The 12,720-nt window shown below is 37.7% G+C and overlaps 1 protein-coding gene across 7 annotated transcripts in view; it reads left to right on the top strand.

Moving 5' to 3' along the window:
• The window catches only part of CNOT2 (CCR4-NOT transcription complex subunit 2), a 91,372-nt gene extending 83,554 nt beyond the window's left edge, over nt 1–7,818 (top strand). For all 7 annotated transcript variants that reach the window (XM_057429551.1, XM_057429550.1, XM_057429553.1 and 4 more), the window contains one exon: nt 6,675–7,818. In XM_057429551.1, coding sequence (XP_057285534.1) covers nt 6,675–6,761 — 87 coding nt within the window. In that variant the 3' untranslated portion in view covers nt 6,762–7,818. The remainder of the gene's footprint in view (nt 1–6,674) is intronic.
• The last annotated feature ends 4,902 nt before the right edge of the window (nt 7,819–12,720 follow it).

The following is a 12,720-nucleotide window of genomic DNA, read 5'->3' as shown; positions in this document are numbered from 1 at the left end:
AGAAATGTATAGCATTGCTCTTCATTTACTCCACCACCCCCAAAAATAATTAATTTCCAGTATCTTCCAACTTCTAAGACCATCCAACTTCCAATTCTAGCTTTCAGCCTTTAAGACCATATCATACAATGGCTTTTGCTGGCTGGATTGTGATTATTTTTCCCTGCTAAAGCAAAGATTTTTCTAGTGCCAGAACACTGTCCGAGTACATCAGGGGTGTTAAAGTTCACTAACTGGCAAGAGGTGTGTTCTTCTGAAATTAGCTGCTGGACAAAGTGATGCCTTCAGCTTCAGCTAGAGCTGAAAAGAGATACATTCATGTAATACACATATACATATAAGATTTCACCTACCTAGAGTCTGTTTGAGTTAAACAATTTGTCAAGAATCTTATTCCCCGTTTAAGTTAGCTACATAAGATCTTACGGACGTGGCATGGTTTTGTTTCAAGTTTTAGCTGACATGTTGGATTCATCAGTGAAAGAGGAACATAGAACTTCCATATAGGTCACTCCTGTAGGTGACAGGAGTATCACACTGCTGCTTTTCTCTATAAAACCACTAAACAGATCAGACCAGATTAATCTTGAAGCCTTGCACTTACAGATGTGATTCCAGCATGTCAAAACTATGTTTTGTGGTTCCACATCCTTACATATTTAGTTTAAGCAGAAATCTTGTCAGCTGGAGCCAAATTCATGATTTTTTTTTCCTGAATAGGCATTTTACGTCTGTGAGCAAGTTGCATCTATGTGCTTGTTGCTTGAACCTACCAGCACAGATTGTGAAATATTGCATTAAATAGTTACATGTCTGTTGATGTGTTTTTAAACATCAGCTTTAAATTAAAGGGAATAAAATTTCGTGTTCTCCCCTCTGTATATTGAGATTTGCTGTCATCTAGAGATTAACTGGATATAATACTCTTTTTTTCTTTCTTCCCCTCTCCCCCAGTAAGTTTGCTTAGTCTGTGCCAGCTCCCCTCAGAAATGAACATTTTAGTTGGCCCAAGTGATACGGGAGATTATTCAATCCATTTGCTGGTGTAACTCATTGCCTCTTCTGCCTTTGTGACCATAAGAACCAAGATTTTGTAACTGAAGTTTTTAATGGCAAGCCTGACTTGTATGGCTTTTCATAAACCCTAGGTAATTCCAAAACTTCTAAGCAAAAGCATTACTCCCCTCGGGGAAAAAAAAAAAACAACAAAAAAAAACCAAACCCGAAACAGAAGGAAAGTTTTAATTTGTTGCTTGGTATACTTCCTTAGGTTTCCCAAGACACTGTTTAAAGCTACCTTATTATTACGTAAGATAATCAAAGGGGAAATAAGTACCTTTTGAAAGGACAGATTTCTTCTTTGGAGTCAACTGAATATGTTCTATTTATTTATGAGCAATAAGAGCCTTATGTAGGTTCATATATCAGTGGAATTGACTCTTTACCCTTTATGGAAAGACATTCCTTTTACTAGGAAGAAGTGGTGCCCATTGTATAAGGATAGTAACACCTTAGTATGTCTCCTTTTTTTCTACCTATAGTAGATGTATGAAGTTACTACTTGGTGCTTAAACATTACTTTTGAAGACAGTATTATCTCTATTTGGGTCTTGAGTGCTGTCCTGAAATTCGGCATCCAGTACTTGGGTTGCCAGTTAGCACACTACATCCTTCCTCTTAAAGAGTAGAGCTGGCTTCACCTATTAGGCATTCCTGAAAATACTGTGGTGAGAGAGATGCATGTGAGAGGTGAGCCACTACTATTCTCCGGATGCTTTTGCCCAAGATCTACACAGTTTCTCTTCTTTTTACTTTGCATCCTGTAATTAATTGTCCCAACATTAAGAAGCAGTTGATAACTAGTAAGGAGAGGGACAGTATTCCCTGAAGTTTTTCACCTACAGCAATAAATTAACAGGGAACATGATTTCCCCCCTTCCTGATGTCCATACAAAGAGATAATTTAGGTTTGTGTATTTCTTAATGTAAAAATTGGAACTGGAGTATTTTTTTAATATTTTTTTATTTCAATTTGTATGTAATTTTAGTTTGATGCAGAATACAGCAGGCAGCTAGAGGTGGATTTGGGGAAAAATTGCTATTTTGTTACATGGGAAATGAATCACTTGCTAGAAATCTTTCTGTGACCTTTCCATGTTTGATAAATAAGATGTATACCTGGTGTGATCTTGGCTTTGAAAAGGAATGTTGTTACCTCCAATACTAATTTCCAGAGTTGATATTTCCTTGGAGGAAGACTAACACAGGCTTAACCATAACAAGAGTGGCAGTATTTCATAACTCCATGTTGCATGAAAGCAAAGCAAAGTTTGGCCAAGTAATTTTATCAGACAAATGCTCAAGTGTTAATGTTTCAGGAAGTTCAAAATATAAGAAGCTGTGAGAAAAAGTCTTCTGGTAAATTGCAGTCTCTTACTATAACTGTTTCATTATTACCGAATGCTGAGAATATCAGTTCCTTAGAAGGCTGCAGTAGTAATTTGTGCTAAACAGTTTCATTAGTCCTTTCTTGAAGCAGTCAGACAAGAATTATTTCCGTTAAATTGCTGTCTCTTACATGTGTAAATTCAGTTGTTTTTCACAGTACTGTATAAACTGATCTGTTCTCGTGTATATGCTCAAATGTAGTGCAGCACATATCTTAATGTGTTGTGCTTTGCAGACATGATGCATTATGAGCTTACGTATTTATTGTACCTGTTTTAAATTATACTGCATTTCAATAGGTACTGAAATACGACTTTTTACTTCAGATAATATGAATAAACTTTAAGACTATATTTGTAAAAACATACACCAGGCATGATCTAGCAGATTTCTTGATGCTCTCCTAGATTGGTTTTAACAAAGCCCAGTAGACAGAGTGACTTCAAGAAAACATTAAATAATTAACCTTTTCTATTAAGCTGTCAGCTCTATTTTTATATTTGTAATTGATAATAGAGTGAAGAAGGAGATGCAGTGTAACAGCTGAGTAATGAGAGTTCCTAAACTGTTAGGAAATAAAATCAGATTAATTCTATGTTGATACATTACATGGTAGTAAATAGTGGACAAAATATGAATGTCAGTAAATGTAAAATTCACCTTAAATGCAAAACAAAATGCAGGAAAATGCTGATTACAGATATGTGGTTTTTCATCCTAGGGCATGTGGAAAGTACAGTGTGGTTAAAGACACTTTGGTTTTTCACTGAGGATCGGGCTATGTATTTTGCTGCTGTTGAGGAGACATGACAGAGGAAGGGAAGTTGATATGATGCCAGAAATGCTTTCTACAATTGCATGTTTACTGAAATCCTGATTTAAATTGCCTGAAATAATCTGTCTGGAATTTCTCCTTTGAAAAGTAACGGGAATTAATCCTGCTTAAGGAACAAGAATATAAAACCCTTTTACTTTGATTTTTATAGTTACAAAACATGGAATTCTTTATGCGAGAGAAGCGTTTATTTGCTTGTAATGGTTGTTGCCTATATTAAATTACTCCTTTTCCTTCTAAGATCAATATTCATTGACATACTTTCATAATAGCTAGAATGTTAAATCTGTTCTTCTAATAGAGATGTGCCATAGCATTTTAATTTGGCCCATAATTTAAATCTGGGTCTTTGCATCTATCTTTAAGACAACATAAATGCTGCTTCTTTTGGTTCCATTTGGAATTTTTGAGCTAGCCGTGGGATTTCTACCATCTCCTTTGGTGAACTTTACACAGTCCAGAATATTTTGTCCCCAGGACACTTTCTGTTCTGGTAATTTTTTGTTTTGTTTAGCTCTAGTAATGCTGTGGATCATCTTAAGCAGTTCTGTTCTATCTCTAGTATTCTTGCCTCTTATTATTTCTACATGTGCAGGCTGATGTAACTTTACCATCAAAATCAGTTTTCAGAGTGACATGAGAAGTGATGGATTTCTTTGCATAGAGCAGTTCATTTAGTGTCACATGTGTGCCCTGAGTTTCCACGCACATTTAGTAATCACTATTCTTGCTTAATAAAAGGTATTTAATTTTCAAAAATTACTTCCATGTAGAAAATAAAACAATTTAACAGATATTTGTCAATGAATAAATGTCACTTCTTTGGGTTTTTTTTTACATTTTATTTTTATCTATTTATATTAAAAAATATCGGTGGTACTGTTCACATCCTAAATCACAGTGGCCACTGGAATCAAAAGCAAAACAGTAAACTATATCTCTAATATAAGTATTTTCTATATGTAATAAATAATTGCCTTTTAGTCTTCAAAAATATTTAGTCAATGAGTTCTTTTATTGGTATTGTCACATACAACTTGAGGTGTCCTCGTACACTACTGGATATTGGATTTGAGCATTGCTGTTTACTGGGATGCAAATCAAAATCAGGCTGGTTTAAGCCCTTTTATTTTAAAAATCAATGAAAGTTTGAAGTATGAACTCCCATGTAAAGGAAACTTGGTAGGGAATCCTCTTCCTTCTTCTAAATGTGGAGCTTCCAGTTTGTGACACACAAGAGCTACCCAAGCTCCTAAACATTTTATTCAGATACACACCTTGTTCACAGCTACTACTGCTAAGAGAGGCACACAACCACCTCAGGTTTGGAAGGCCCTTTTTAGGCTACTGATACTATCTCAGCAGTTTAAATAGCTGTTTTCCATGGATAATTTTGAAGGCATTTCACAGCACGGGGAGGTCCAGGTAACTGATTGAAACTGAACATAGGTTGATAGCAATCTGCGGATCCTTCCATGATTATGTGCAGAATGGAAACTTTGAAGGTCATGAATGGGAGAGGAGTTTTAGTGGTATTTTTTTCAGTCATAAAATGACTTCAGAATTGGTGAAGATGCACCCAGCCTAAACCAGCATCTCTTCAGTATTTGCACGTGTATGTGTATCTGCACAGAAAGGGAGCATACACCAACTGGCACACAGTGTTAATTAGGAATGCCAAAAGCACTTCTATGTATGACCTAAAGAAGCCCAAACAAACAAGACAGACAAGCCCACCACTGATATAAAAGAACACACCCAAAAAACTGCCAACTACCTAAAATACCTCTTGGTTAGAGTAGAGAGTGAGGAACAAGGATAGAAGCAGATGTGCAGCACTTCTGTGCAGATGGCTGTAACCTCACAGGGTTTTGTTAGGTCTTTCCAGGTTTAGAGACAGTATTCTCTGAGGAATACAGACTTACTGAATGCTTAGCATTTCCCCTACTTTGTTTCCTTACCATGTTCAATGTTCTCTTGATGCTAGATGGGCTTTGTTTTGCCTTAGTGAAGAATGGTCTGAGAATTGGATTTCCTAGATTGTATTTTGGGTCTTGCATTGACTTTGTCTTTAATTTGCTTTGGCTACCTGCAAAACTGGAATATTTCACTGTTAAATCACTTTAGGGACTTCTTAAATAGTCTATTCACTACTCTTAGTGTGAATCTCTATGTAGAAATAGGTAATCTTGCTTTGCAGATGCATACGATGTTCTGCTGAGGTTCTCAACTGAGTTAGGCAAAATAATGTGCATGCCTGAGGTAGCTGTTGTTGAATTACCAAGAAGTACCCTTGAAGGACGATTCTGAAACTTCTGCTTACTCTGTTACTTGAATGAAGATGAAATGGGGATGAGACAGTTAAACTGCTGAAACTATCTGAGAAATACAAGATTTCAGCAAGTCATTGTATGTTCTTGCATGAATGGAGAAACAAGCACAAAAGGCCAAAGTGCACTAATTAGGGTTGTGTGCATGAGTTAAGGTCACAGGGATGGAGGCTGCTCTTTTCACTGTAAAAATTGGGATGCATTTAGGCATTGAGGGTGATTACGAACCACTTTATAGTAGCTGCTGTAGTCAAGAGTAGGAATTCCTACTGGATCACTTAAATGATTTAAAATTGCACAAACCAGACGACCTCAAACAAAAGTTAGGTGATTGTGCTGGTGAGACAGTAAACCTGCTTATTTACGAAGTGGTAGCTTGTGTGTCATCCAAGTACGTGGGCAAAGGCTTTTATTCTAGCTGTTCATGAAACACAGAAAATTTCTCATGTAAGGTCTTGGCCAAGTGTGATACAGGAGCAGTTTGCTCAGAATGTAGCTCTTGGGTGAGTCGGAAGCATCGTATCAGAGTATGAAATGTGGCGGAATATTTTGTTAAATTCTAGCTTAAGTAGATCTCAGTACTTTGTCTCTAGCATTTTAGATAGTGTTTCCCAAGGAGAAACCTAGCTAGTTTGACTTACAGTTGGGTCTGATAGTATGCCACAAAATAGTCCCAAACTTCAGGTCTTCTTTACATCTGATATGTTGAAAGACAGAAGCTTCTATTCATAGTTCAGCTCATGCCGCGATTGTGTATTTGTTTTTTCTGTGTACATATATACAATTGTTTGAGATCATAACTAGTGTTTTGAGAATAATGTAGCATGGAAAAGAGTAGGAGAACTTGCATATTGTGAGTAGGATGGCTTAGGATATCGACTTCTTCCTGCTTAAAGTATTGAATCTGAGACAGCCAAATCATGTGTTTCTACCTTAAGGTAAGTTAGGACTTGACCTCTTGTGTGTTTGTGCTTTTCAAGTGTGTCTGGTAGAAAGACCAGGTCTCACCAGCTAAGTGACTGGTTGTTTGATTTGGTTGTGTCTTTTTATTTTAATTGTAGGAGTTCCATCTGGAATATGACAAATTAGAAGAAAGGCCTCATCTGCCATCAACCTTCAACTACAACCCTGCTCAGCAAGCCTTCTAAAGACTTCCCTTTTCTTGGGGTATGGCTGTCTCAGCACAATACTCAACGTAACTGCAGAACTGATGTGGCTCAGGCATCCTGGTTTTAATTCCTTGAGGATCTGGCAATTGGCTCATGCGAAGGGTCACCATTTGAGGTCCTGCCTTACTACTTATGTGCTGCCCAACAACTAAATTTGTAATTGTTTTTCTTTAGTTTGAGCAGGGTCTGAATTTTTGTTTTTGTTTTATTTTTTGCCAGCAGACAAGCTTGGGTCTGTAAAGACAAGCGAGTACACTGACAAAAGTTTACCACTTAGTTTTCCAAAATGTAAAAACAAAAAAAAAGAAAAAGACAAAAAATTAGACAACAAAATTTGCATTGTTCATTGTAGCACTATTGGTAATAAAAAATGTTTGTGCATTTTTATGTGAAGATCCTTCTCGTATTTCATTTGGAAAGATGAGCAAGGTTTGCTTCCTTCATTTTACTTCCCCTTCTGTTTTCGAAAGGCAGTTTTCGCCAAGCTTAATGCAAGAATATCTGACTGTTTAGAAGAAAGATATTGCCACAGTCTCTGGTTAGTTTCCAGAGTTGTGTATTACTGAGCTTCATCTTTCCAGAATGAGCAAAACACTGTCCAGTCTTTGTTACGATTTTGTAATAAATGTGTACATTTTTTTTAAATTTTTGGACATCACATGAATAAAGGTATGTATGTACGAATGTGTATATATTATATATATGACATCTATTTTGGAAAATGTTTGCCCTGCTGTACCTCATTTTTAGGAGGTGTGCATGGATGCAATATATGAAAACGGGACATTCTGGAACTGCTGGTCAGGGGACTTCTTTGTCGCCCTGTGCACTAAAGGGCCAGATTTTCAGCAGCCAAGGACATCCATACCCAAGTGAATGTGATGGGACTTAAAGAAGTGAACTGAGACAATTCACTCTGGCTGTTTGAACAGCAGCGTTTCATAGGAAGAGAAAAAAAAAAAAAAAGATCAATCTTGTATTTTCTGACCACATAAAGGCTTCTTCTCTTTGTAATAAAGTAGAAAAGCTCTCCTCACTGCAGTGTTGACTTTGATTTGAGATTGTGAAATTATTTCTTCAACAATGAAAAATGGAAAAAAACCCAAAAGTTGAAGCATTAAAACTATCAAGCTGTACAGTGGTTAAGACACTTGAAGAGTCTTTTTGCTGCTGACAAGTAAATTTATGAGAGTTCTGTATTCCAGCCAAAAAGTTTGGTTAACCTTGATTTCAGATCCTCTCTCTATAACAGCAGATAGCAAATCAGTTTTAGAAAGGCGGGTGGGGAACATCTCAAATGATAAAGATGTTTCAAGAATTCATCACAGAAGGAACATTTAGAAGAAACTTAGGTTAGAGCTGATCGTAGCTTAATTCCAGGTTGGTATTTTCCCACTTAACCCAGAAATACATTTCATTTGATGATCACTACTACTTGAGCCTCCAGATGGAAACAAACATGAATATATACTGATTCTGAAAATTGTAACTATTCTCTAGAAGGGAGGAATTAAAACCTGAGCCATTTGGATAGTTTCCTTGATGTTACTGCCACATGCTGCTAGTGGTGCAAACCACTTCAAAGAAATGACTAACACAAATCAAGTTAATGAATTGTGGGGGTTTATTTTTTAGGTTTTGACCTGGTTTTCTGTATAGTGCCAAACCAGCTTATTGGCATGTATTGAGTTACACTTGGAAACTGGACCATTAATGGCATTGCTGTGACTGTATCAGCTATATTGCAATTTTAAATTTTAAACTTTTTTATATCTATTTTAGTGAGAGACATAAAAATGTAAGCCTATTGATTATGGGGCTTTTATAAAGCCAGCTGCTTTCAGAACTTGAAAGGAGAGGATGGTTATAATTGAGGTGATGGCTAAAAGAGCTGAAAAAGATGGTGGCTTTTTCTATTTGTCTTTTTTTTTTCTTTTTCCTATTCCTTTTTTTCTTCTTTTCTAATTCTCCTGCCTTTTCCTCCTCCATTTTTTTCTCCTTTTCTCTTAGAGCAGATACAAACATTTATTTGACTGTTCAAACAAATCTATACATTTTAAACACGATAATTTTCTAAAAGCATCTTGCTCACTCCACAATTAATTTTACACTTCTTACTGTCAAAGGTCCATCATGATCTTTGCTTTTTTTTTGTTTGTTTTATTTTTAAGGATTCCTAAAATGATGTTTACATCTTCAAATCAAATGTGATTATTTCTTCCTATATGGGCTTAGGGGTTTTTAGTGTAATTTTTCATCTGCATAACCGATCTCATGGAAATGAACAACAGATACGGTAAATGGAGCAAGATAAGGTGCCCTTTTTCATGTAACTTACACTACTAAATGCCTATGGTACTTTAGAAAGCTGGAGTTTGGAATTTAAGTTCTCCAAAAGGTTACTTTGATGATACAATTGTATTCAGCTTCATGCTACATCCAAAATGCAAGATGCTTGATTTTAGCAAACTTCCCACCTGTGAGCAAGGAGCTGGGGACTTGCTCCTTCTAAGGGGAAGAACACTCTGGCTCTCGTTTGTCAATTAAATATGCATATATGGAGGCTTTAAAATATGTGACTTAGTTTCATGTTACACTCTGGGTTGGAGCAGGAGAGAGGTTTAAACAGAAAACCAGGTGTAAAATGGGAAACACTTCTTAGCTGATACCACAGTAATAAAAAAAAAGGAAAGAAAACCCATACTGCCTTTATTTTCTGAGAGGAAGAAAACCTCAGGCCTTACACACATTTATACACATGGCAGCTGAATTGACCTGCAGATTCTCAACACTGTCAGTTAAGGTCTGAGGCTTAGTTATGTTTTTACATTTCACTAAAGCTATTAAGGGGAGAAAACAAAATGCTATTTTAAGAATACATTTATTTGAGGTGGGTCCTTTACTCATAATTACAGCGTTGTATGACAACATGTGAGGTAAGTTCTCAGTAGTAACCTCGGTGTTCTTGGAAACAAGTAGAAGTATTTCTGTTTCCGGTGTGATTAACACACTTCTCATAGTTACTGCTCCTTACTGTGTATTTGTTTATTGAGTAGTTAGTTCTACTTTCTCTGGCAGTCCACTACCCTGAATTTTCAGGGTTACAGTGGGTTTCACCCACTTGATTATCCCCCAATACTGCAGAAAGCACTTGCAATTATTTTAATAGTATTACTTAAGCCACCCAGCTTGTAGGGAAAATCATGACCGGGGTCATGGAAGAAGGCAGTAAGGACACTACACCTGGGCGTTTAAAAACGAGCAAACAAAAAACCACCCAGGGCAACCTCCTCTGCCTTAGTACGTGGTGCCATAAATACTTAAGCATGTGAAAACCTTCATGGGCTTGATTAATCTAATTGAAGACCCAAGTAATCCAGGGAAGCCTGCAGGTACTCACATGGATGAGAACTTCTGCACGTGACTGACTCTGTTCAAGTGTCGCCTGCATGTGTCAGGATTCATGACTGGCCGCACCACTCCTTCACGGACGCACATCTATACGGCACAAAGAGGTATAATCATATCACTTTGCTGTTGGCTATGTCTGAAATCCTCTCTATCCCTGAAACAGTGTTTTTTTGTACTTTTACATTTCAATTTTACAGTTTTTAATGAAAAAAATACTGAGAAGGTACCCAAAATAAGAACTGCTGTATTGTAGTCATGTGCAAAATTGTGTGCAAAGTGCTGAGGGGCTCTGTTGTTGGCCCTAAAGAGACCAGAAACTACCTTTGGCACAACCTTAACAGCACTGGAAATGGAAGATCTATGGGGCAGTCAGCTCTGTCCTGCATGGCTCATAGGTGGCCATGTCTATTGAAGAAGGGTGTTCAGTTTCTAAATAATGTTGTTTCAAAGATACTTGTCACCTAGTAGGGACATATTTTAGGGTTTGGTTTTTTTAATTCATTCCCTGTAACTTGTGATTGAAAGTACTTCCATGGCTGAATGTTGACTTGAAAACAAAAAGAAAATTTGATTGCTGTCTGTCACACTTGAGCTTCTAAATGCACAGTTGTCATCCTAAACATGAGGTAGCTAGACAGTTCTTTTAAGAGCCTAAATATAACAACTGCTTCTATTAAAGCCAGTGTGCTTAGTTTTCAATTGCCATTCCCCTCATTGTGTTTTTCAAACTTCACCACTGCTTAAAAATTATGCTCGAGAAGTTGAATTCTGGTAAAGCATGCAGACTGGGCTAAGCAGCTAGCCTGAGCTGACAGACTAAATGCTTAGCAGGATTTTCCTATGGTATGAGAAATAAAATCGTATAGCTATTCTCATTTCTCTCCTCTCTGCTTTCATTTCCACAAATGTGAAAGCTTCTAGTAAGTTTAAAAGACCAGAAGAAATGCAGCTGCATGGCTTGTTTTGGAATTGCGGTTTGCATTACTTTGGTAGGTTTACCTCTTAAAACCACTTTACTGTTGAGTTGAACTTTATATTTTTAATGTAATGTTAAAGCACATCAAACATAGTTTTTAATATTACTGATTCATCCCACTCTAGAATTAGCAGCACTAACTGAGATTGTATACTATTTTCCTAGACTTTGCTTTATTGTTTGCATTTCATATTCCTTTGGTCTTAACATGCCTATACTGCATGTGGGGATACATCACAGTTTTCCTGCTGAAACTGACAAAATACTTTTCTGCAAAACCACTTTTTTGAGCTCCCTCTGGCTTAACAAGCAATCCAGTGAAGTGATTTTCACCACTGCACCATCCTGCATCACCTGTGAAACAGTCCTGATGAGGAGCGAAGGGAAGGAAAGAGAAGGGAAGACAAGCATCCAGAGCTGGTTGGCCTGCTGCAGGCATGGATGTCATTCTGTGGAAACTTTTCAGCTTCCCCTACAGTTCTGCTTTTGGACGAAAGGGCAGGTTTGGTTGTTCCTCTGCCCCTAGGTGTGTTTCTACCAGCCAGCTCTATCTCTCTTTGAAGACCAGTCTGCTTTCTGACAGGCATCACAGTGTTGTTTTAAAAAGGCATTTTGTTATATATATATATATATATATATATATATATATATATATATATATATATATTTGCTATTCAAAAAGGCACTCTCACGGAAGATAGTGCGAGGCAGCTCCACAATGAACATCACAAGGACCACTGCTAGACTTCTGTGAGGAACGGGGATGTGTGAGCCCATTCATGTCAGGGGTAACAGACACCACCAAGGGGCTGTCCAGCCTTGAGGTACACAACAAAGGAGGAGGCATGCTTGCCATGGGCTGTACAAACTGCCTTCAGGTGGGTGATCAGCGACAGGCCACAAGTAAGCCTGCCCCTTGGTCATGGGTCAAGAAAGGGCCTGTAAAAGCAGGTAGCAACCTGTTACCCTGCTGCTGGAAAGTTCATCCAGGCATTTAACATCACCCTGGATGCTCCTGATGCAGCCCATAGTTGTGGAGCCTGTGTCCTGACTCCTGCCCTCAACAGGTGATAGCAGCGCTAAAATCTTCACAACAAGCCCCAAGTACCCAGCTTTGCTCTCTGACAAATCAAGCATCGATGAGCATTTTTCTCTTCGAACTGATTCAAACAACCTTCAATCTGTGACCGAGTTGTATGTGCAGAACTTCAAAACCAATGAGATTACCCAGTGAATGTTAAAATCCGTCCCCAGTCAAAATACAATCTCAGCATCTCCTCTGACTACGGATGATGTAGTGTTTGGACACATGCAGGAGGACTAACTCTCAAGGTTACTGTTTCACCCAGTGAGCTGTTAATTTTCAGCTGACAGCACTTTATGTACAGGGGACAGCAAGGAATTAAACCGAGTACCGAACACCAGCTGTTCAGAAGGCAAGAAAAAGGAGAAGTCAGCCCATCTAGACAGGGAAAGCAGGGCTGGAGCTTTCCTTCAGGTGTCAGGCAACAAATCTACCTGATTAAAAATTCATTGTTTATAATATGAAAT

Source organism: Pezoporus wallicus, unplaced genomic scaffold (assembly GCF_028554395.1).
Source record: "Pezoporus wallicus isolate ANWC-B61680 ecotype Strahan unplaced genomic scaffold, APGP_CSIRO_Pwel_v1 contig_5069, whole genome shotgun sequence".
In the NCBI taxonomy this organism is placed as follows: domain Eukaryota; kingdom Metazoa; phylum Chordata; class Aves; order Psittaciformes; family Psittacidae; genus Pezoporus; species Pezoporus wallicus.
Note: the sequence above shows the minus strand (reverse complement) of the source record. Positions and strands in the feature narration are given on the sequence as shown.